The sequence below is a fragment of the Cervus canadensis genome, chromosome 8 (genome assembly GCF_019320065.1).
Source record: "Cervus canadensis isolate Bull #8, Minnesota chromosome 8, ASM1932006v1, whole genome shotgun sequence".
NCBI lineage: Eukaryota > Metazoa > Chordata > Mammalia > Artiodactyla > Cervidae > Cervus > Cervus canadensis.
The window spans coordinates 33,926,496-33,951,675 of record NC_057393.1 but is presented as its reverse complement, the minus strand read 5'-3'; the positions used below and the strand labels follow the sequence as shown (position 1 = coordinate 33,951,675).

General features: G+C 38.3%; 1 protein-coding gene across 2 annotated transcripts in view; it reads right to left on the bottom strand.

Annotated features, from left to right (window-relative positions):
• Positions 1 to 16,075: 16,075 nt before the first annotated feature.
• The window catches only part of LOC122446562 (cytochrome P450 2C31-like), a 142,606-nt gene continuing 133,501 nt past the window's right edge, over positions 16,076 to 25,180 (bottom strand). For both annotated transcript variants that reach the window (XM_043476956.1, XM_043476955.1), the window contains exons 8-9: positions 21,698 to 21,839; positions 16,076 to 19,655 (exon numbers count right to left, since the gene is read on the bottom strand). In XM_043476956.1, the coding sequence (XP_043332891.1) occupies positions 19,474 to 19,655; positions 21,698 to 21,839 (324 nt within the window). In that variant the 3' untranslated portion in view covers positions 16,076 to 19,473. The remainder of the gene's footprint in view (positions 19,656 to 21,697; positions 21,840 to 25,180) is intronic.

The window sequence follows — 25,180 nt, the reverse complement described above, 5'->3', positions numbered from 1 at the left end:
AATCAAAGAACCAAATTTAAAAGCAGTGTTCCTTAAAGCCGCGACTAGATTTTTAAATAATATGCCTAGAATTTTAAAGTGCTTTTTTTAAAGAAAATAAATGGCTTCCCTTAACTAAAAAATAATTATTTTTATTTGTAGAAAGTTGACGAAGCACTTTTGTAGCTGCCTTATTATTTGACTCTCATAATCAACTCATAAAACAGATATCTTTCAATCTATTTTACAGATGAGGAGAATGAGAACCAGAACTGAAGGAATGCATCCAAATTACTATTTCTAAGGCATAGTACAAGACTTCAACTCTGTTTTTGTAACTTGTGAACTCTTCATTGGAAAGTGTTTCAAGTCAAATATATTCTACATTTGCTGAGTAACTGTTATATATCTTGCAGCCTCATTTTGGCATGAAAATCCATTTAGGATTAAAAAGTTACTGAGTCAGTAATTTCATCATGAGTAAATATAAATAAGAGTTCAGAAAAGTTTGTCCCTTTGAAATCTTTAGAACTTCAGGAAGCCAGATTCACAGATTCAAAGAATTTTATTTCAAAGAAAAACACTTATTAGGTGCGCAACCCCATACCTATTGTGCACTGCCTCAGGACATTCTTGTACTGGAAGAAGAGTTGTTTTGTTGTTGTTATTCTTTTGGGATTCAGATGACCATTATATCCACTACTGTGGGCAATTGTTCTAAGAATCCCTTAGAAGAAATGGAGTAGCCCTCACAATCAATAAAAGAGTCTGAAATGTAGTACTTGGGTTCATTCTTAAATGACAAAATGATCTATGTTCATTTCCAAGGCAAACCATTCAACATCACAGTAATCCAAATCTATGCCCAAACCACTGATGCCAATGAAGCTGAAGTTGGTCAGTTCTATGAAGACTTACAAGATAGAATGAACACCAAAAAAAGATGTCCTTTTCATGATAGGGGATTGGAATGGAAAAGTAGGAAGTCAAGAGATACCTGGAGTATCAGGCAGGTTTGGCCTTGGAATACAAACTGAAACAGGGCAAAGGCTAGCAGAGTTTTGACAAGAGAACAGACTGGTCACAGCAAACAACCCTTTCCAACAACACAAGGGATGAATCTACATATGGATAATACCAAATGGTGAATACTGAAATAACATTGATTATATTTTTTGCAGCTCAAGATGGAGAAGCTCTATACAGTCAATAAAAAAATACCTGGAGATGATTGTGGCTTATATCATCCTTATTGCAAAATTGTTCCTTGCAGCAAAAATTCATGCTTAAATTGGAGAAAGTAGGGAAAACAAGTAGGACATTCAGGTATGATCTAAATCAAATCCCTTATAACTACAGTGGAGAAGACAAATAGATTAAAGGGATTAGATTACATAGACAGAGTCCTGAAGAACTATGGACAGAAGTCTGCAATATTGTACAGGGGACAATGATCAAAACTACCCCAAAGAAATGGAAAACAAGAAGGCAAAGTGGTTAATCTGAGGGGGATCTGCAAATAGCTGAGGAAAGACGAGAAGTTAAAAAGCAAGGGAGAAAGGGAAAGATATACCCAAATGAATGCAGTGTTTCAGAGAATAGCAAGGAGAGATAAGAAAGCCTTCTTCAGTGAATAATGAAGAGAAGTAAATGAAAAAAATAGAATGGGAAAAACTTGAGATCTCTTCAAGAAAATTGCAGATATCACAGGAACATTTAATGCAAGGATGGGCACAATAATGAACAGAAACTGTAAAGACCTAACAGAGGAAGAAGAGATTAAGAAGAGGTGACAAGGATACACAGAAGAACTACACAAGAAAAGGTCTTAATGACCTGGATAACCATGATGATGTGGTCACCCATCTAGAGCCAAACATCCTAGAATGTGAAGTCTAGTGGGCCTTAGGAAACATTATGAAAAATAAAGCTAGTGGATGTGATGGAATTCCTGCTGAACTATTTCAAATACTAAAAGATGATGCTGTTAAAGTGTAGCACTCAATATGTCAACAAATTTGGAAAACTCTGCAGTGGCCACAGGACTCGAAAAGGTCAGTTTTTATTCCAATCTCAAAGAAGAAGAGTGTCAAAGAATGTTCAAACTACTGAACAATTACATTCATTTCTCATGCTAGTAAGGTTATGCTCAAAATCCTTCAACTCTGGCTTTAGCAGTATGTGAACTGAGACCTTTCAGATGTACAAGTTGGGTGGGGAAAAGGCAGAGGAACCAGAGATCAAATTGCCAACATTTGGTGGATCATAGTGAAAACAAGGGAATTCCAGAAAAATATCTACTTCTGTTTCATTGACTACCCTAAAGCCTTTGACTGTGTGGATCACAACAGACCTTAGAAAATTCTTAAGGAGATGGGAATACCAGACCACATTACTTATGTCCTGAGAAACCTATATACAGGTCAAGAAGTAACAGTTAAAACATTACATGGAACAACTTACTGGTTCAAACTTGGGAAAGGAGCACAAAAAGGCTGTCTACTGTCACCCTGTTTATTTACCTTCTATGCTGGGTACATCATGTAAAATACTAGGCTGGATGAATCACAAGTTGGAATCAAGATTGCCAGGAGAAATAACAACAACCTCAGATATGCAGATGACACCATCCTTATGACAGAAAGTGAAGAGGACGCAAGAGCCTCTTGATGAAAGTGAAAGAAGAGAGTGGAAAAATCTGACTTAAAACTCAACATTCAAAAATTTGAGATCCTGGCATCTGGTCCCATCACTTCATGGCAGAGAAGAGGAAAAAGAGGAAACAGTGACAGATTTTATTTTCTTGGATTCCAAAATCACTGCACATGGTAACTGCAGCCGTTACACTTGAAAAAAAAAAAAATGCTTGTTCCTTGGAAGAAAAGCTATGACAAACCTAAACAGTGTATTAAAAAGCAGAGACATCACTTTGCTGACAAAGATCCATATACTCCAAGCTGCAGTTCTTCCAGTAGTCACATACAAATGTGAGAGCTAGATATTAAAGAAGACTGAGCACCAAAGAATTAATGCTTCCAAACTGCGATGCTGGAGAAAACCCTTGAGAGTTCCTTGGACAGCAAGGCGATCAAGCCAGTCAATCCTGAAGGAAATCAACCCTGAATATTCATTGAAAGAACTAATGCTGAAGCTCCATTACTTTGGCCACCAGAGTAAACGACGGACTCCTTGAAAAAGACTCTGATTCTGGGAAAGATGGAAGGCCAAAGGGGAAGAGGGCAGCAGAGGATGAGATAATTCTATAGCATCACCAACTCAATGGACGTGAATTTGAGCAAACTCTGGGAGACAGTGAAGAATGGGGAAGCCTGGTGTGCTACAGTCCATGGGGTTGCAAAGAGTGGACAGGACTTAGTGACTGAATAACAGGAATAATTTTGAGAAACAAAGAAAAATTGTCTTTATTTGCAGAGTATATGATCATTTATGTAGAAAATCAATGGAAGCTACATAGAAGAGTAGATTTTTGAATGATAATATTCTCTCTGTTCCTCCAGAGCAATCTCTTTACCTGAAAAACTTGTGACTTTCCTTTTTCTATGCAAAATTTCTGGGGTCTCATATGCCTAACCATTTTACTCTTCATAGAAGGAAGAAACCATAGAAATTGTTCAGCCGGGACAGATCTTAGAAATGTTCTAATAAAGTGCCTTATATCTGTACTTTAAGAGCAATGTGATAATGGCTCAGAGAGGCAAAGACTTCCACACATAATCACACAGTGGGTTAATATCAGAACTTCCAGTTGAAAAGTCTTTGCTTCCTCAAATATGAGTTTTTTAATCATGTGAATCTGAAGAAATTGTAAATATAATATTGACCATAGCAAACACATACTATTAAATTTTAACTCTCTAGTAAATTAACATGAGAAAGCTGAAAGGTTATGAAAGTTTGTGATAACCTGTCTTACCCCAGATAGTAGGGACATCAAAGTTTAGAGAACAACAGTCTTTTACCTAAAATCCTCAATCAGAGCTCAAAAAGAAACTGGGATGTCAATACAAGACATACTCTCTTGCCCTTTGCTCTCGGTGGTCCCCAAAATTCTAAATAAAGAATAAGTCAGAATATTTGAGAACAGAATCTAGTTTCTAGGTCCCTGACCAGAATTCTAATTTGTGAGTAGGTAGAGAATGGGCATTAGTTGAGGCTAAAAAAATCAAGCCGTCCCCCAAGGAAGCAACATTCAGTGTGGTGAGGGAATCTCCTAGGTAGAAAGAGGTCCCCTCACCAGGAGAGGGAGAGAAGTCGGAGCAACAGGCTTCTCCAGCCTTTGGGGTCATTGTACAAATGTCCTGCTTTGATTTCACGCTGCCCAGACTCACAAAGCTCAGATGTATAGAGATGTGAGGAATAAGAAGAAATGCAGGGGCTACTAACAGCAGCCACACAGTAGAAGTTATTGCAGTTCACAGGGACCTACTTAGGAAACAAACTCAGCAGATTTCACCACTGATTAAACAAAGATCTTACAAGCCACCTGGCATTTCCTGCAGATGACACCAGCTTTTGTGCCACAGGTATTCACATTTGCTGATGCAGTTACTGGAGCCCCTTCCCAGTCTGTCCCCAGACCCCCGCCAGAGTCCAAGAGCCACACCCAAAGCCAGCTCAGATTTCTGAGGCTGTGTGAGTGCAAGATGCAAGCCTAGACTCCTCTGGCTCATACCCACTGCTGGTCATACACTTGGACTAACTGCTCCAGCTGAGCATCTGCACACACCCAGCCTGAGCCCTGTGTGTGACCTCCACTGCAGTGCACATGTCTAGAGGGGAGTCTGCAGCTGTGGGAGAATTTGCCAACAGCCCGGACCCCTGCAACTGCCTATGAGCCCTTACTTGGCCTGATTCTTGCCACCTACACACTGTATATATGTCTGTACCTGGCTTCATACTGAACTGAACTGAACTGAACTGAACTGACCTGGCTTCTGCCCCAACACAAGACCTGTAGCTGACTCATACTGCTGAGTTTGTGTCCACCACTTTCTCTGGCCACCACCAATGCCTGTCCTGTTCCCTAGCCACTGAGCCTTTAGACACCACTGAAGATGCCTATTATCCTTGCAGCCACTGGGCGATCCCAGCAGTGTTCATCAAGATCCACATAGTTTGTCAGTGTTGTGGTACCAGTGGCCTGGGCTAAAGAGACATCATGCCCCTTTCCTCAGACTCAGTGCTTCCACATGCTCCCATAACTCATACCTTGCAGCACTTGACCTAGAGTAACAGCATACATCAGCATACTCCCACTCACAGGTGAAAATCTTCTCTTACTAAAGAAAGTCCTGAAATGCCTGGAAGAATAATGCCTGGAAGAGGTGCATGCTTTTTCAAATCTGTAGACCTATGTGGAAGGCTCCAGGGATCACTGAAGAATCAGGGGGAAATGACTCCACCAGAGGACTACAGGAAAGCTCCAGTATCTGGCCCTAAAGGAATGGAGATCCAGGAATTGCCCAACAAAACAGTATAAACAATTGTTCTAAAGGTGCTCGGAAAGCTACAAGAGAACACAGATAAACAACTTAACAATATTGGGAGACAATAAAAGAACTAAATAGGAAGTTCAACAAAGAGATAGAAAATATAAAAAGAACCAAACATTGCTTATGAGTACAATGACTGAACAGTAGGCAGTTTCATCAGCAGACTGGACCAAGCAAAGAAAAGAAGCAGTGAGCCTGAAGACAGAAGACTGAAATTATATTTTCAGAGAAGTAAATTAATATATCAATGAGAAGGAATGAAAAGAGGTTATGGAACTTATTGGACATCTTTAAGAGAAATAATGTATGCACCATTGGAGTCCCAGAAGGAGAAAGGTAGGCAAAAGGAGTGAAGGGCTTACTTAAAGAAATAATGGCTAACAGCTTCCCAAACTTGGAGAGAGATTTGGCTATTCAAGTTCATGAAGCAAATAGATCACCCCAAAACCTCAATCCAAAACAATCTTCTCCAAGACATGTGTAATGAAACTATTTAAAATCAAAGATGAGAGAGTTTTAAAAGCAACAAGAGAAACCATATTTCTCTTATAAAAGGGACCCAACCTTAAGGCTATTAGAATATTCCTCAACAGACACCTTGCCGGCCAGGAGATAATGGGATGATACATTCAAAGTTCTAACAACAACAACCAAAAAAAACTTCCAATAAAGAGTGTTTTACCCATTATGGTTATCCTCCAGAAGTGAAGGCAAAATAAAGAATTTTCCAGTAAAAATAAACACAAAAGTAAACAAGTGGAACCTGATTAAACTTAAAAGCTTTTGCACAGCAAAGGAAACTTTAAGCAAGGTGAAAAGACAACCCTCAGAATGAGAGAAAATAATAGAAAATGAAACAACTGACAAATGATTAATTTCCAAAGTATACAGGCAGCTCAGACAACTCAATACTAGAGAAACAACCCAATCAAAAAGTGGGGAAAAGACCTAAACAAACATTTCTCCAAAGAAGACATACAGATTGCTAACAAACACAGGAAACGATGCTCAACATCACTGATTGTTAGAGAAATGCAAACCAAAACTACAATGAGATATCACCTCACACAGGTCAGAATGACCATCATCAGAAAGACTACAAACAATAAATGCTAGAAGGGTGTGGAGAAAAGGGAATGCTCTTGTAATGGTGGTTGGAATGTAAATTGATTCAGCCACTATGGAAGATGGTATGGAGATTCCTTAAAAAACTAGGAATCAAAGCACCATATGACCCAGCAAACCCACTCATAGGCAGATACCCTGAGGAAACCAAAATTGAAAAAGACACATGTATCCCATTGTTCATTGCAGCACTATTTACAATAGCTAGAACATGGAAGCAACCTCAATGTCCATCGACAGATGAATGGATGAAGAAGTTGTGGTACATACACACAATGGAATATTACTGGGTAATAAAAAGAAATGCATTTGAGTCAGTTCTGATGAGGTGGATCAACCTAGAGCCTATTATACACAGTGAAGTAAGTCAGAAAGAAAAAGATAAATATTGTATCAGTTCAGTTCAGTTGCTCACTGGTGGTCGACTCTTTGAGACCCCATGGACTGCAGCATGCCAGGCCTCCCTGTCCATCACCATCTCCCAGAGTCCACCCAAATTCATGTCCATCGAGTCGGTGATGCCATCCAACCATCTCATCCTCTGTTGTCCCTTTCTCCTCCTGCCCTCAACCTTTCCCAGCATCAGGGTCTTTTCAAATGAGTCAGCTCTTCACATCAGGTGGCCAAAGTATTGGACTTTCAGCTTCAACATCAGTCCTTCCAATGAACACCCAGGATTGATCTCCTTTAGGATGGACTGGTTGGATCTCCTTGCAGTCTAAGGGACTCTCAAGAATCTTCTCCAACACCACAGTTCAAAAGCATCAATTTTTCGGCGCTCAGTTTTCTTTATAGTCCAACTCTCATATCCATACATGACCACCGGAAAAACCATAGCCTTGACTAGACGAACCTTTGTTGGCAAAGTAATGTCTCTGCTTTTTAATACGCTGTCTAGGTTGGTCATAACTTTCCTTCCAAGGAGTAAGCGTCTTTTAATTTCATGGCTGCAAACACCATCTGCAGTGGTTTTGGAACCCCAAAATATAAAGTCAGCCACTATTTCCACTGTTTCCCCATCTATTTGCCATGAAGTGATGGGACTCGATCCCATGATCTTCGCTTTTGAATGGTGAGCTTTAAGCCAACTTTTTCACTCTCCTCTGGCAATCTTGATTCCAGCTTGTGCTTCCTCCAGTCCAGTGTCTCTCATGATGTACTCTGCATATAAGTTAAATAAGCAAGGTGACAATATACAGTCTTGACGTACTCCTTTCCCTATTTGGAACCAGTCTGTTGTTCCATGTCCAGTTCTAACTGTTGCTTCCTGACCTGTATACAGGTTTCTCAAGAGGCAAGTGAGGTGGTCTGGTATGCCCAACACTTTCAGAATTTTCCACAGTTTATTGTGATCCACACAATCAAAGGCTTTGGCATAGTCAATAAAACAGAAATAGATGTTTTTCTGGAACTCTCTTGCTTTTTCAATGATCCAGCACATATTGGCAATTTGATCTCTGGTTCCTCTGCCTTTTCTAAAACCAGCTTGAATATCTGGAAGTTCATGGTTCACTTATTGCTGACTCCTGGCTTGGAGAATTTTGAGCTTTACTTTACTAGTGTGTGAGATGAGGGCAATAGTGCTTTAGTTTGAACATTCTTTGGCATTACCTTTCTTTGGGATTGGAAAGAAAACTGACCTTTTCCTGTCCTAAGGCCACTGCTGAGTTTTCCAAATTTGCTGGAATATTGAGTGCAGCACTTTCTTCTTTCAGGATTTGAAATAGTTCAACTGAAATTCCATCACCTCCACTAGTTTTGTTCATAGTGATACTTCCTAAGGCCCACTTGACTTCACATTCCAGGATGTCTGGCTCTAGGTGAGTGATCACACCATCATGATTATCTGGGTCATGAAGATCTTTTTTGTACAGTTCTTCTGTGTATTCTTGCCACCTCTTCTTAATATCTTCTGCTTCTGTTAGGTCCCTGCCATTTCTGTCCTTTATTGAGCCCATTTTTGCATGAAATGTTCCCTTGGTATCTCTCATTTTCTTAAAGAGATCTCTAGTCTTTCCCATTCTATTGTTTTCCTCTCTTTCTTTGCATTGATCACTGAGGAAGTCTTTCTTATCTCTTCTTGCTATTCTTTGGAACTCTACATTCAAATGGGTATATCTTTCCTTTTCTCTTTTGCTTTTCACTTCCCTTCTTTTCACAGCTATTTGTAAGGCCTCCTCAGACAGCCAATTTGCTTTTTTGCATTTCTTTTTCTTGGGGATGATCTTGATTCCTGTCTCCTGTACAATGTCATGAACCTCCATCCATAGTTCATCAGGCACTCTGTCTATCAGATCTAGTCCCTTAAATCTATTTCTCACTTCCACTGTATAGTCATAAGGGATTTGATTTAGGTTATACCTGAATGGTCCAGTGGTTTTCTCCACTTTATTAAATTTCAGTATTAATTTGGCAATAACGAGTTCGTGATCTGAGCCAGAGTCAGCTCCCAATCTTGTTTTTGCTGATGGTATAGAGCTTCTCCATCTTTGGCTGCAAAGAATATAATCCATCTGATTTGGATGTCAACCATCGGGTGATGTCCATGTGTAGAGTCTTCTCTTGTGTTGTTGGAAGAGGGTGTTTACTATGACCAGTGCATTCTCTTGGCAGAACTCTGTTAGCCTTTGCTCTGCTTCATTCTGTACTCCAAGGCCAAATTTGCTTGTTACTCTAGGTGTTTCTTGACTTCCTACTTTTGCATTCCAGTCCCCTATAATGAAAAGGACATCTTTTTGGGGTGTTAGTTCTAGAAGGTCTTGTAGGTCTTCATGAAGTGAAGTGAAGTCGCTCAGTCATGTCTGACTTTTTGTGACCCCATGGGCTATGGCCTACCAGGCTCCCCCATCCATGGGACTTTCCAAGCAAGAATACTGGAGTGGTTTTCCATTTCCTTCTCCAGGGGATCTTCCAAACCCAGGGATTGAACCCAGGTCTCCCGCACTGTAGGCAGACATTTTACCATCTGAGCCACCAGGGAAGTCCTGTAGATCTTCATAGAACTGTTCAACTTCAGCCTCTTCAGTGTTACTGGTCGGGGCATAGAATTGGATTACTGTGATATTGAATGGTTTGCCTTGGAAACGAACAGAAATCATTCTGTCGTTTTTGAGATTGCTTCCAAGTACTGCATTTTCAATTCTTTTGTTGACCATGATGGCTACTCCATTTCTTCTAAGGGATTCCTACCAACAGTAGTGGGCATCTGAGTTAAATTCACCCATTCCAGTCCATCTTAGTTCACTGATTCCTAGAATGCAATGTTCACTCTTGTCATCTTGTCGTCTCCTGTTTGACCACTTCCAATTTGCCTTGATTCGTGGACCTAACATTCCACTTTCCTATGCAATATTGCTTTTTACAGCATCGAACCTTGCTTCTATCACCAGTCCCATTCACAACTGGGTTTTGTTTTTGATTTGGCCCCATGCCTTCATTCTTTCTTGAGTTATTTCGCCACTGATCTCCAGTAGCATATTGGGCACCTATTGACCTGGGGAGTTCATCCTTTTTGCCTTTTCATACTATTCATGGGGTTCTCAAGGCAAGAATGCTGAAGTGGTTTGCCATTCCCTTCTCTAGTGGACCACATTCTCTCAGACCTCTCCACCATGACCCGTCAATCTTGGGTGGCCCCATATGGCATGGCTTAGTTTCATTGAGTTAGACAAGGCTGTGGTCCATGTGATCAGATTGGCTAGTTGTCTGTGATTGTAGTTTCAGCCTGTCTGCCTTCTGAGTCCCTCTCTCAGTGCCTACCATCTTACTTGGGTTTCACTTACCTTGGACATGGGGTCTCTCTTCACAGATGCTCCAGCAAAGCACAGCTGCTACTCCTTACCTCTGATGCAGGGTAGCTCCTCTCCACCGCTGCCCCTGACCTCTGGCCTGGGGTAGCTCCTCTCGGCCAAACATTGTATACTAATGTATATATACAGAATCTAGAAAAATGATATTGAAGAATTTATTTGCAGGGCAGCAATAGAGAAACGGATATAGAGAATAGACTTATGGACATGGGGAGAGGGTAGGAGAGAGTGAGATGTATGGAAAGAGTAACATGGGAACTTACATTACCATATATAAAATAGATATCCAACGGGAATTTGCTGTATGGCTCAGGAAACTTAAACAGGGGCTCTGTATCAACCTAGAGTTGTGGGATGGGGAGAGAGAAGGGAGGGAGGCTCAAAAGGGAGGGGATATATGTACACCTATGGCTGATTCATATTGGTTTGACAGAAAACAACAAATTCTGTAAAGCAATTATCCCTCAATTAAAAAAAATAAATTTTTTTAAAAGTAAAGTGTACTGGGAAGACCCAGAAGGGTGGGATGGGGAGGGAGGTGAGAGGGGAGATCGGGATAGGGAACACATGTAAATCCATGGCTGATTCATGCCAATGTATGGCAAAAATCACTACAATATTGTAAAGTAATTAGCCTCCAACTAATGAAAATAAATGAACAAAAATAAACACAGTGTATAAGACCAAAAAAATAAAATAAAATAAAAAGTAAAGTGTAAAAAAACAAGGTCCTATTATATAGCAGAGGTAACTATATATATATATTTTTTTTTTAATAATTTTCCAGTAAAGTAAAGCTGGGGGAGTTTATCACCATTAAATATGTCTTACAAACAATTGTAAAAGCACAGCAGATAAACCATCAGCAAAACAAAAAGACAATCTAATGAATAGGAAAAAATAGTTGCAAATGATATGACCAATAAAGGGCTAATGCTTAAAATATATAAACAATTCATGCAACTCAGTATCAAAAGAAAAAACTCCTCTGATTAAAAAGTGGACAGAAGACAGAATAGAGAGCTCAGAAATAAACTCATGCACTTATGGTCAGTTAAAGGAGGCAAGAATAAACAGTGGAAAAACACTGTTTCTTCAACAAGTGGTGCTGGGGAAACTGGACCGCTACATGTAAAACAATGAAATTAGAACATTTACTCACATAATATACAAAAATAAACTCAGGACTTCCCTGGTGGTCTTGTGACTCAGAATTGGCTTGCCAATGCAGGGAACACCAGTTCAATCCCTGCTCTGAAAAGATTCCACATGCCTTGGGGCAACTAACCCCATGTGCCACAACTACTGAGCCTGTGCTCTAAAGTCCATGCTCTGCAATAAGAGAGGTCACCACAACAAGAATCCCAAGCACCACAGATAGAGAATATCCCCAGCTCACCACAACTAGAGAAAGCCCACATGCAGCAACAAAGACCTAGCAGAGCCAAAAATTAATTAATTAATAAAATAATATAACTAATAAATTTATAAAAATAAAGCAAACTCAAATGGAGACCATAAAGCTCCTACAAGCAAGATTGGAGACCATAAAACTCCTACACAAAAATATAGACAGAACAAACTTTGATACAAATCATAGCAATATTGCTTTTTATTTGTCTCCTAACACAAAGGGAACAAGAGCAAAAGTAAACAAATGGGACCTGATTAATCTTAAAAGCTGTTGCCCAGCAAAGGAAGCCATCAACAAAATGAAATGATAATCTACAGACTGGAAGAAAATATTTGCAAATGATGTCACAAACAAGGGGTTAATATCGAAAATATTTAAACAAATTATAAAACTTAATATAAAAAACCCATCCAAATCAAAAAGTGGACAGAACATCTGAACAGACATTATTCCAAAGACACACTAAAGGCTAACAAGAACATGAAAGGATGCTCAACATTCTTGATTATTAGAGAAATGAAAATCAAAACAATGAGATATCTCACACCTGTCAGATGGCTGTTGTCAAAAAGACCACAAATAACAAATGTTGGAGCAGATGTGAAGAGGTGGGAATGTAAACTGGTGCAACCACTAAGAAAAATATCAATAGTATGGAGGTTCCACACAAAGCTAAAATAGAATCAGCAATTCCACTCTTGGGTATTGTGTTGTTCAGTCACTAAGTTGTATCTGATTCTTTGCAACCCCATGGACTGCAGCATGCCAGCCTTCCCACTCCCTCACTATCTCCTAGAGTTTGCTCAACCTCATGTCCATTGAGACAGTGATGCCGTCCAACCATCTCATCCTCTGTTGCCCCCTTCTCCTTTTGCCTTCAATCTTTCCCAGCATTAGGATCTTTTCCAAGGAGTCTGGTCTTCACATCAGGTGGCCAAAGTGTTGGAACTTCAGCTTCAGCATCAGTCCTATCAATGAATATTCAGGGTTGATTTCCTTTAGGATTGACTGGTTTGATCTTGCTGTCCAAGGAACTCTCAACAGTGTTCTCCAGCACCACAGTTCCAAAGCAGCAATTCTTTGGTTCTCAGCCTTCTTTATGGTCCAATTCTCACATGCATACACACATGGCTACTAAAAAAAATCATAGCTTTGACTATATGGACCTTTGTTGGCAAAGTGATAGCTCTGCTTTTTAGTATGCTGTCTAGGTTTGTCACAACTTTTCTTCTAAGGAGCAAATGTCTTAATTTCATGACTGCATTCACCATCTGCAGTGATTTTGGAGCCCAGGAAAGTATAATCTGTCACTGTGTCCACTTTTCCCCCATGTATTTGCTGTGAAGTGATGGGACCCAATGCCATGATCTTAGTTTTTTGAATGTTGAGTTTGGGGCCAGCTTTTTCACTCTCCTCTTTCACCCTTATCAACAGGCTCTTTAGTTTCTTTTCACTTTCTGCCATTAAAGTGGTATCATCTCCATGTCTGAGGTTGTTGATATTTCTCCCAGCAATCTTGGGCATATCTTGGGTATATATCAGAATAAATGAAAATCTGAATTTGAAAAGATACATGCACCCCAATATTCCTAGCATCACTATTTACAATAATGAAGATATGAAAGCAAACTAAGTGTCAGTCAACATATGAATGAATAAAGAAGATGTAGTATATGCATATAATGGAATATTGCCCAGTCATAAAAAGAATGAAATTCTCCCAATTACAGAAACATGGATCGACATTAAGTCAGACAAACAAAGACAAATACTATATCATACCATTATATGTGGAAACTAAAAAATAATACAAACAAATATGTGTGTACAACATAAGGAGACCTACAGATATATATACCAAGCTAGTGGTTACCAAAGGAAAGAGACAAGGGGAAAGGTCAATCCAGGGCGTGAGGTTAAGAGATACAAACTACTATCTATAAAATAGATAAGCAACAAAAATATACTGCATAGCACAGGGAATTATAGCCACTACCCTGTTACAACTTTTAAGGGGGTATACTCTACAAAATACTAAATCATTATGCTGTACATATGAAAAATATATTATAAACCAACTATGCTTAAATGTGTAAATAAATTTAAAATTTTTTCATATATCCATAAAAAATAGAGAAAGAAAGAAAAAGAACTCATACAACTCAATTTAAAAAAATACTCAGTTTTTAAAATGGGCAGACACTCTTATATGTGGAATCTAAAAAGAAATTATATGAATGAACTTACTTACAAAACAGAGACTCACAGAGAAAGAATTTATGGTTGCTGGGGGAAAGGGATAGTTAGAGAGTTTGGGATGGACATGCACACACTTCTATATTTAAGATAGATAACCAACAAGGACCTACTGTATAACATAAGGAACTCTGATCAACGTTTTGTGGCAGCCTGGATGGGAGGGGTATTTAAGGGAGAACGGATACATGTATATGTATGGCTGAGACCCTTCACTGGTCACCTGAAACTTTCACAACATTGTTAATCAGCTATAACCCAATACAAAATAAAAAAGTTTTTTAAAAATAGGCAGGTGATCTGAACAGACATTTTTCCAAAGAAAGTTTCCAAATGGCTAACAGGTTTGTTAAAAGATGCTCCACATCCCTAGTCACCAGGGAAATGCAATAAAAAACCACAGATAGGCATGGCCTCATACCTGATTTAATGTCTATGATAATTATGGAATAATTGTGGTAATTATTCACATTGTATTCACATATAAAGCCATTACATTGCACCTTAGATATGCTCTTTTCTGCTTTTTATTCTGGCATTCTTTCTCTTTTCATCTCCATGATTTTTCACCATACTTGCTACTTTCAGATAATTCCAGTGCTTAGATTTAACAGGTTTTTCTTTCTATTGTCTACTTTTTATCCTCATACTTTTGTGTGCATCTTGCTTTTTATGTCCATTTTATTTTATTTTTTCCCTTGATAAAATATGAACATAAAATACCTGCAGTAAAGTGTATTAACCTTAAGTGTACACTTTGCTGAATTTTTACATATGTGTACACCTTCCTAAGCACCATCTACATCAAAATGTAGAACATGTTCTTATACCACAGGAGGCTCTCTCACTTCCTATTCCAGTCTATTTACCCCAGACAATAGACCCTTATTCTGACTTCTCTCAATGAAGGTTAGTTCTGCCTATGCTAGAAAAGAACAGAAACAGAATCTTACAGAATGTACTTTTTGGTGTCTGGACTCTTTCGTTCAACCTCATCTTGGACATTCTTCCATGTTTCCACAAGTTGCAGAGGATTGTCTTTTTTTATTGATGGCAGTATCCTATTCCATGAATGTGATGTGATATATTTACCCACTGTTATGCTAATAGACATTGAGTTGATTCCAGTTTGGAGCTACTATAAAGCTACTACTCTGGCTAGCTTTTTGATGATATTAAATGATATCTTTCGATGAATAGGAGTTTTAAAATTAAGTTAAATAAAGACCAATTTGTTGATCTCTTATAATTAGTGCTTTTTTGTTCTATCTTGTTAAAACTCTGTCAAGTTCAAGGTCATAATGACTTTCTCTTATGTTTCACAGCAGAGGCTTTATAGTTTTATTTTTCATACTTTTGTCCTTGATCCACCTCAAATAAGTGTTTGTAAGCAACTCGTAAGGAACAAGTTGATTTTTTCCCAATAACCATTTCATCTAGCATTAAGATTATTCTTTCCAGCTAAATTAAGTGGCACCATCACATGGTCATATAGGTGTGAGTCTGTTTCTAAAGTTTTTTCTATTCTAGTGTATTTCAAGTTGTTATTCTTGTGCCAATACCATATTGTCCTAGTTATTATAGCTTTAAACTAAGTCCTCATATCGGGTGTAAGTCTTCAACCTTTATTCTTCTTTCTTTCTTGATTATAATAACTTCCTTGTATTTCCACACAAATTTTAGATCAATTGATCAATTCAGAATTTCTGATATTTACTGAGAATTCATTGAATCTCTACATTGACAGAATTGACACTTAAACAATACTGATTTTTCTAAATTTATGAACAGGGTATAACTCTATATTTGGGTATAATTTCTCCCAGCAACGTTGTGAAATTTGAAGTATTGAAGTGTTTCACATGATTCATTAGATTCAGCCCTAGATATTTGCAGGGAGCAGTTAGCTTATTTTAAATGGTTCTTTTATCAATATCATTATTTAATTATTTGATCTTAGTAAAAAGCAGTACAATTCCTTTTTTTCAATTCATTTCTTTATTAACCTTGTAGCCAGTTCTCAAAGCCATTCTATTTTGCCATCAGCAGTGTACTTCTATTACACTCTCAAATGTAACATTCTCAAGATCTAAGGAGGACATGCTTAACAGTTTGCTTTGTTTATTTTTGCTTAGCAGCTCCTTGGAACTTACATAAAGTTTCTATTCTTTGTCATATATGTCCACTAAAGACCACTCAATTAGCTTAGTGCTCATCTAATAATTGGACAGATATTTCCTTAGTAGTTTTAGGAATCAAAACATCACCTACTGTTTGCAAGACACTTTATATATATATATTGGAGCATGCCTTCAACATGCATCCAGACACTTAATAGTTCTGCTGTGTCCTTCACTTCCTTCTTGCACAGAACCTCCAGATTTGCCAGAGATGAGAGTTTAGGGTCTACTCCAGTCTTTTCAGAGCATTTGTAGATTTCTAATGTCTCAGGAGGGCTTCCCAGGTGTTGCTAGTGGTAAAGAACCTGCCTGCCAAGGCCTAAGACACAAGAGATGAAGGTTCAATCCCTAGATTAGAAAGATCCCTGGAGGAAGGCATGGCAATCCAGTCCAGTATCCTTGCCTGGAGAATTCCATAGACAGAGGAGCCTGTCTGGTTATAGTTCTTAGGTTTGTACAGAGTCAGACACAACTGAAGTGACTTGGCATGCACACACACGAAGTGTCTTAGGAATTCATCAGGTTTTCAAAGACTTCCATGAATATCTCATTCCTAAACTTTTCCTTTTAAGCTTTTTGGTTAGTGTACTGATTTCTATAGCTTTGGGCATCTACAATATTCAAAAATTGCCCCTGATTATTTTCAACAAATGTGTCTGTGGAAAGGCTATTCATACTGGGAAAGTTCTGAGTCAGATCAATCCTGAATGTAGTCTTCCACAGGGACCATGGGCAGGTCAAATAATAATGATTCTCTGGGAACAGGGTTTTGAAGGAGTTCCAGCTCCACTCACTGCCTCCTCTTTGTGGGTGACATATTGTTGATGCTTTTCACCATGATTATAGTCTGTAGCTTTTCAAGGCTACCTCAGAGCTGGGAAGATAGAAGGGAATAAGGCAAAACATAACAAATCTCACTGTTATTACTGAGGTTTATCCATTTTCCTGAAGAAACACTCTGCAGATTGATGCACGTCTTGGCTAATGGCCAAAGATCTGAAAAAGCATACCTGATAATTTTTACTTGTGCTTTCATTGTTTTATATCAGAGAGAATTATTAGAAGTCATTACTCCATACCACATTTGCTGACATCTTTCAGTCTAATTTTGAACGGAAGTAATGAAAAGTGGATACTCTTACTTTTTTCAAACTTATAGGGTTCAATATTTCACCATTAATGAAAATAGTTTCTAGGATTTTGGACATCTTTTTTTCAGAATTTTTCTCAATTTACAGAGAATGTATATCATAAAAAAAATGTTGACCATTATCAAACTTTTTACATTTACTGAGAAGGTCACTTGTTCCACCAGATAGGTTAGTGATTATGCTACACATTGTACATCAAATAATGCACTGATAATCTAGGGCTCTGGGTGACATTAGTTTTCTCCAGCAGAAGGTATGTTCCAGCAAGCAAAAAATGTTTAGGGGTGAATCAATATAATTTAACCAATGTTTAAAATTACTTAAAGATGAACTCTAGCTTTATAACTACTCTTCAATTTCAGGTTAAATCTTAAGGTTGTTTGCAGATCTTCATAACCTTCAGACTTCAGGTGAAGTTGGAATATTTACTTGATCCTTCTTACTTGGCAAGCTCTAGATACCAATTTTTTTTTTTTCTCCAAGTAGTCAGAACCTCAAAAAAAATTTTTTTTTGTTCTAAAGCTCCTACACGACATTTTATAGCCAGCCCTTCAGACACTCAGCTCCTGATTTCAAATCAACAATCACTTCAAAGGTAAAAGCACATCAAATAACAGGCTTCCTAATATGGATTTCCCAAACCCTCTGCTTTCTTGTCACCAAAAATCCTCACAACTTTGAACACTCTTCCCTGCTGACAAATATATATGTACATAGGCATGTGTTTGTGTGTGTGTGTGTGTCTGTGTGTGTGTCTGTGATGAGCCAGACAGAGGAAGAAAATACAGACATAAATATAGATGTTATATCAAAAAGTTTCTGGTCATTGCAATTATATATTATTTGTAGATGATAAAATTTCCTACTTGAAAAATCCATGAAAGGTAACTAAAGTTACTAAATCTGCCAAAAATTCAGTTCTCAGCATATAAAAGGGTTTGGTCAAATAGTCTTTCTATTACAGTCATGACAGAAAAGTGAAGAGATACATACTTTTTAGGGCATTATTCTTCAGTATTGATGAAAAACAAAAATGCACATTTATGTGCAGACACTTCACTTCTAGCAAACTATCCCAAAGAGATAGTACAGGAATAATAAAAGATATATGCAGGTAGGAGCATTTCTATATTAACAAAAGTACAAAATTAATCTAAATATCCTTGAACACTAAGATAATTTTTAAGATTATTATAGGCATGAAATATGGTATTATGAAATACATTTATTTATATAGATTGTGAAAGTATCTGTTGCTATTATCTAATATCACCAAGAAGTCAGAAATCAGAGATATATTATAAAGAATACATACATACACACATACCCACAGAAACACATATGCATATTTCTATCTGTGTTCAAATATAACCATAAATACATATTATTTTTCTTCTTTTTTCTTTTAATATGTCTGTATCTCTGTAATTGGATCTATGTGTGGATCTGTGTTTAATAACTAGGGGAAAAGAGAAAGGACAGCCTTGAAAATAACTAGCAAATGTAATTTTTATCTCATGTTATTCCCTCTAGCTGGAGCAATCTTCTTCTGCTTTCTTCCTGTGTGTATGTATGCATATATAAAAACATATACACCACACATATAATTACATTTTAATGAACATTGAAAAAAACCAGAAACTATACATGCCAAACTGTCAAGAGATTACTCCCCTGAAGAGATAATAGCAGTAAGAGATGAGTACATTATACATATATATTTTTAACACATTGTAATTTTCTACTCTAATTTTTTAAAAAATCAAAATATGACATTTACAGGTACCTTTCCACTGTAGATGAGATACAGCTTAAGATCTCAGGATAGAATTACAAAAAACATTTTATTGAAGGCAAAACAGTGAGCTATATTTCATGAAGCAAAACTTGAAATGAATCTTAAAGAAAATCAGAAGAGACAGGGCTCAGGAATGTCACTCCTGACATTAGGGAGAGGTGGACCATAGCTAACAGAATGGGCAAAGAGCATCAGCTTGTGCAGATAGAGCTGAAGAGGCTCATTGCAATCTGGCAGCAGCCCTTTCTTCATATTGGAATGAAACAGACCTCGTAGAAGTGTGGTATAGAGCCTGACCCTTTCAGAAGTGGTGTAGTGTCAATGTTCTTCGGATCAACCAGAGGTTTCAAGGTAAAATGCTGCAAAATGCTGACAAGGAGTAAAAACAGCTCCATGCGGGCCAAGCCTTCTCCAGCACAAACTCTTTTTCCTAAAAAAGACATATAAGTGAAATATCCATATAATTCTCATTTGACCTAGTGCACCAGGAGGTGTAGATAAATATGAAATGAAAGAATAAAGTAAATAAATACATAAACTAAGGAAAGACCAAATAACCAATGGCTTCTCCTATTTACACCAAAATCTGGTCTGCTTCATTCCCTCAGAACATATTTCTGTGTACATTCTATTTGATATATTTTTAAAAATCTGTTCTGTACACCCACATTGGAATTGCTTTCCTGAGGGTGGCCAGTGACATTTTTCTACACTAACACACACACACAGATATGCACACACACACAAACATATACACACACACAGACATATATACACACACACACTCATCCCAATTGGCATGAGGCACACAATACGTTTTCCATCTACCTCCAACCCAAGTCTCAACAACAGGTTTATTTCTCCTCATCTGAGTCCTAAAAAAATCTTGACCTTGCCATGTCCCTGTATTAACACTATTTTAAGAGTTTACCCATATCAGGTATAAAAAGAAATGTCACAATCTAGACACAAGTATTACTACATGCTCACCAAGCCCCAGACACATAAGCTATTTCAAGTGTCAGGAATTTCCAGTCATTCCTCCAACTGAAATACTCATCCCCTCAGCTCTGCCAGCGGAGATTCTCTACATCCTTCTAGATCCACCACAGGTGTCATTTATTCTATACAAACTTCTTTGATCTATTCAGGGGGATATAATTTACTCCCTCACTGGTATTCCACAAGACTTATTAATGCTTCTAATACAGAATATTTCACATGAAATCGCAATTATTCCTCTGACCCACACACTGGAATATAAGCTCATAAGGTAAAGCCTTAGATCTTAAAATGGTAGCACAGTGTCAGGACAAAAGCAATCCCACAAACCCTGTAAATTGAGCAGAAATTTTGAGCAGGCTCATTATGCAACAGTGGACCCAAAATACAGGAAGAAGATAAGGAGATAAGCAGGGTCTCTCTATGCAATCACCTCTGGACAGTGTTCATAGTCTGGGGATGTTTCTCCATCTTCCCAGATCCATTCTGTTTGTTTTTCTTTTGCACCTACTCTGTGTTTAGGAAGTTGATTTCTTTGGAATGCATAACTCCAGTAGTTAGTTACCTTCTTCACTGTGAGTAAACTCAGAGGATTAAACATTGAGAAGTTTAGAGTATGTCCTCCCTCAGTCCCAGTCTATCAGGCCACAGTTTCAGCAGTGGCTGTATTCTCCAACCTACAGACCCATCTCCTGCTGAGGCATCCATTCTCTCTTTGCTAAAAAATCTGCTTGCGTTTCAGCAACACCCTCCATCTCCCTACCCTTCTGACATAGTATGGTAACATCATCCTGCTGATGCTCATCACTGAATACTTGACCACTCCTTGCCACTTCCCTTAATCATGTCCACACCTCTGAAAACAGTCTGTTCATTAAACTGTCTAAAGTATGCTACCTCTTTCTTTCAAGGACCCTAACAGATTAAATGAAGATACTAAATATAAAATATTTCTTCCTGCAAGAAAACTTCTTTTATTCTCCAACTACTCTGCCCTCTGCCCTGTCCCTCAAAATGCAAGATTCAGGAGCTTCTCTCTCTGGGGGCCGACAGAAGCCCTTTGAAGAGATTTTCTCTCTGGAGTATCCTTGCCTTTAACCTGCATTCCTCTTTCTTAGAGGAAGGATGTATCTGTTACTCACATTTGTATCTCTGGACCTGAGTGAGCATGAGTCTACTACATAAAAGGTATGTAGACTTCATTGAGTGAATTGACTTCTCAGGGCAGGGGAGAAAAGTCTCAGTGGAACTAGACATCTAGGAGGAGCTCTTAGGATACTCAGCAGTGGGTAAGAGAGCAGAAGTCAGGAAATACAGCCTCCAATCCAGTGAGAAATTATCTGCACTTTGGGAGTGGTGCCTCTGGTCTCATGCAAATGACAATTTGTCCAGCCCAGACTAGCCTCCATGCAAAGCCCTTTCTTCTCTCCTTTCACCACTGATGTACAGACAAAAATGAAGCATGCTTGCCTGCTGAAAAAGCCATGAAGTAGTCACTCTTCTTAAAGTTACCACTTTTATCCAGGAAGTGACCAGGATCAAACTGCTCTGGGTTGGGAAACTCCTTGCCATCGTGCAGGACAGAAGTCAGAGATGTTAATATCGTTGTGCCCTGAGATAAAGACAAACAGATTAACGGGATTATAAAAATGGTCATGGAGCTTGAAAAAAAGCACCTTGTCTAATCCTTTCCTTTTGTAGATGAGATGACTGAGGCACACACAAAAAAGTTATTCTTTCCATGTCAGAGAACAAATTAATGACCAAGCCTGTGCTGTGCTTAGTCATGCAGTCATGTCCGACTCTTTGCAACCCCATGGACTGTAGCCCACCAGGCTCCTCTGTCCATGGGGATTCTCCAGGCAAGAATTATGGAATGCTGTGCCCTCCTACGGGGAATCTTTCCAACCCAGGGATCGAACCTAGGTCTCCCTCATTGCAGGCAGATTCTTTACTGTCTGAGCCACCAGGGAAGCCAAATGACCAAGCCTAATAGATCTCAAATTCTATAATGCCAGTTCAGGGCACTATTAAAACCTGACTGCAAGATGATCATCTTCAGCTTGTAGCCTACCTGCTGCACTTGCTTTCCAGTAAACTAGAGGAGCTGCATTTTTCTTGACCAAAAAAAAAAAAAAAAACCATACTGTTTAAACATGCTGATGTCACTGAAAATCTAGCTCTTTCTCTTTGGAATCAAATATGACATCTTCTTCAAAACACTCTCCGACATAGATCACAGCAGGATCCTCTATGACCCACCTCCCAGAATATTGGAAATAAAAGCAAAAATAAACAAATGGGACCTAATGAAACTTAAAAGCCTTTGCACAACAAAGGAAACTATAAGCAAGGTGAAAAGACAGCCTCAGAATGGGAGAATATAATGGCAAATGAAGCAACAGACAAAGGATTAATCTCAAAAATATACAAGCAACTCCTGCAGCTCAATTCCAGAAAATAAATGACCCAATCAAAAAATGGGCCAAAGAACTAAACAGACATTTCTCCAAAGAAGACATACAGATGGCTAACAAACACATGAAAAGATGCTCAACATCACTCATTATCAGAGAAATGCAAATCAAACCACAATGAGGTACCATTACACACCAGTCAGGATGGCTGCTATCCAAAAGTCTACAAGCAATAAATGCTGGAGAGGGTGTGGAGAAAAGGGAACCCTCTTACACTGTTGGTGGAATGCAAACTAGTACAGCCACTATGGAAAACAGTGTGGAGATTCTTTTTTTTTTTTTGGAGATTTCTTAAAAAACTGGAAATAGAACTGCCATATGACCCTGCAATCCCACTTCCTGGGCATACACACTGAGGAAACCAGATCTGAAAGAGACACGTGCACCCCAATGTTCATCGCAGCACTGTTTATAATAGCCAGGACATGGAAGCAACCTAGATGCCCATCAACAGACGAATGGATAAGGAAGCTGTGGTACATATACACCATGGAATATTACTCAGCCATTAAAAAGAATTCATTTGAATCAGTTCTAATGAGATGGATGAAACTGGAGCCCATTATACAGAGTGAAGTAAGCCAGAAAGATAAAGACCAATACAGTATACTAACACATATATATGGAATTTAGAAAGATGGTAATGATAACCCTATATGCAAAACAGAAAAAGAGACACAGAAGTACAGAACAGACTTTTGCACTCTGTGGGACAAGGCGAGGGTGGAATGTTTTGAGAGAACAGCATCAAAACATGTATACTATCTATGGTGAAACAGATTACCAGCCCAGGTTGGATGCATGAGACAAGTTCTCAGGGCTGGTGCACTGGGAAGGCCCAGAGGGATCGGGTGGGGAGGGAGTGGGAGGGGGGTTCGGGATGGGGGATACATGTAAATCCATGGCTGATTCATGTCAATGTATGGCAAAGACCACTATAATATTGTAAAGTAATTAGCCTCCAACTAATAAAAATAAATGGAAAAATAAAATAAAATAAAAACTAATTTCAAGGGAAAAAAAAAAATAACTACACGAGTGGCCATATATTTGAAAACTATTTTCTTCTCCCACTAAGATGAGAAACTGGTAAGCATTCCCTCCTCCTGCTGTTTTTTCAATGTATTTGTTGAATATTCTTCTGGAAATAAGATTACATTTCTGGTTTCTTGTAAGGTTTATCCTAAACTCAGAGATACCATGTAACATAATGATTTAGAGTTTAGTTTTTAGAATCAACTGAACATTTTTCTCTATTAAATTAATCTCTGTGACTATAGGCAAGTTTTGTTTGTTTTTTTTTTTAACATTTGCATGCCTCATTTTCATCACAAGTAAAATATAAACAGAGAGTTCCCTGGTGGCTAGGGTTCAATCTGTAGCTTAGGTTTAATCTCTGGTTGGGGAACTGAGATTCCACAAGTCGCTCAGCATGCCAAAAAAGCTAAACTAACAACAACAAAAAAGCATAAACAATAAATTTGCATTATTTTATTATATAATGAGATAATAAAAGAAATACTTTTTAAACAGGGGCTATTACCACAAGCTAAAATGCTCAGTAAATACAAGTTTTGCTACCGTTATGATAACAATGATTTTATTCACAATATCTTGGGATCATAATAATACAGAGACAAAATTCAAATTCAGTTCCATCTAAATACCTTCTGGTATACTGTATGGCCTTTCCAAATACATGATATAGTTCTCACTCCAAAACATCATGAATTGAAAGACAGACCATCATTTCCATGTGTGAAAATAAATAAAAGAATCAAGATTGCCAGGAGAAATATCAATAACCTCAGATACGCAGATGATACCACACTTATGGCAGAAAGTGAAGAGGAACTAAAGAGCTTCTTGAGGAAAGTGAAAGATGAAACACCTGGCTTAAAACTCAACATTCAAAAAACGAAGGTCAGGGCATCCAGTTCCATCACTTCATGGCAAATAGATGAGGAAACAATGGAAACAGTGACAGACTTCGTTTTCTTGGGCTCCAAAATCACTGCAGATTGTGACTTGCAGCCATGAAATTAAAAGATGCTTAGTCCTTGGAAGAAAAGCTATGATCAACTTAGACAACATATTAAAAACCAGAGATATTACTTTGCTGACAAAGGTCCATCCAGTTAAAACAATAGTTTTTCCAGTAGTCAAGTATAGAGTTGGACCATAAAGAATGTTGAGCATCAATGAATTGATGCTTTTGAACTGTGGTGTTGGAGAAGACTCGAGAGATCCTTGAACTGCAAGATCAAACTAGTCAATCCTGAAGGAAATCAGTCCTGAAAGTTCATTGGCAGGACTAAAGCAGAAACTCCAATACTTTGGCCACCTGATGACAACAACTGACTCATTCGAAAAGACCCTGATGCTAGGAAAGATTGAAGGCACGAGGAGAAGGGGACAACAGAGGGTGAGGTGGTTGGATGGCATCACTGACTCAATGGACATGAGTTTGAGCAAG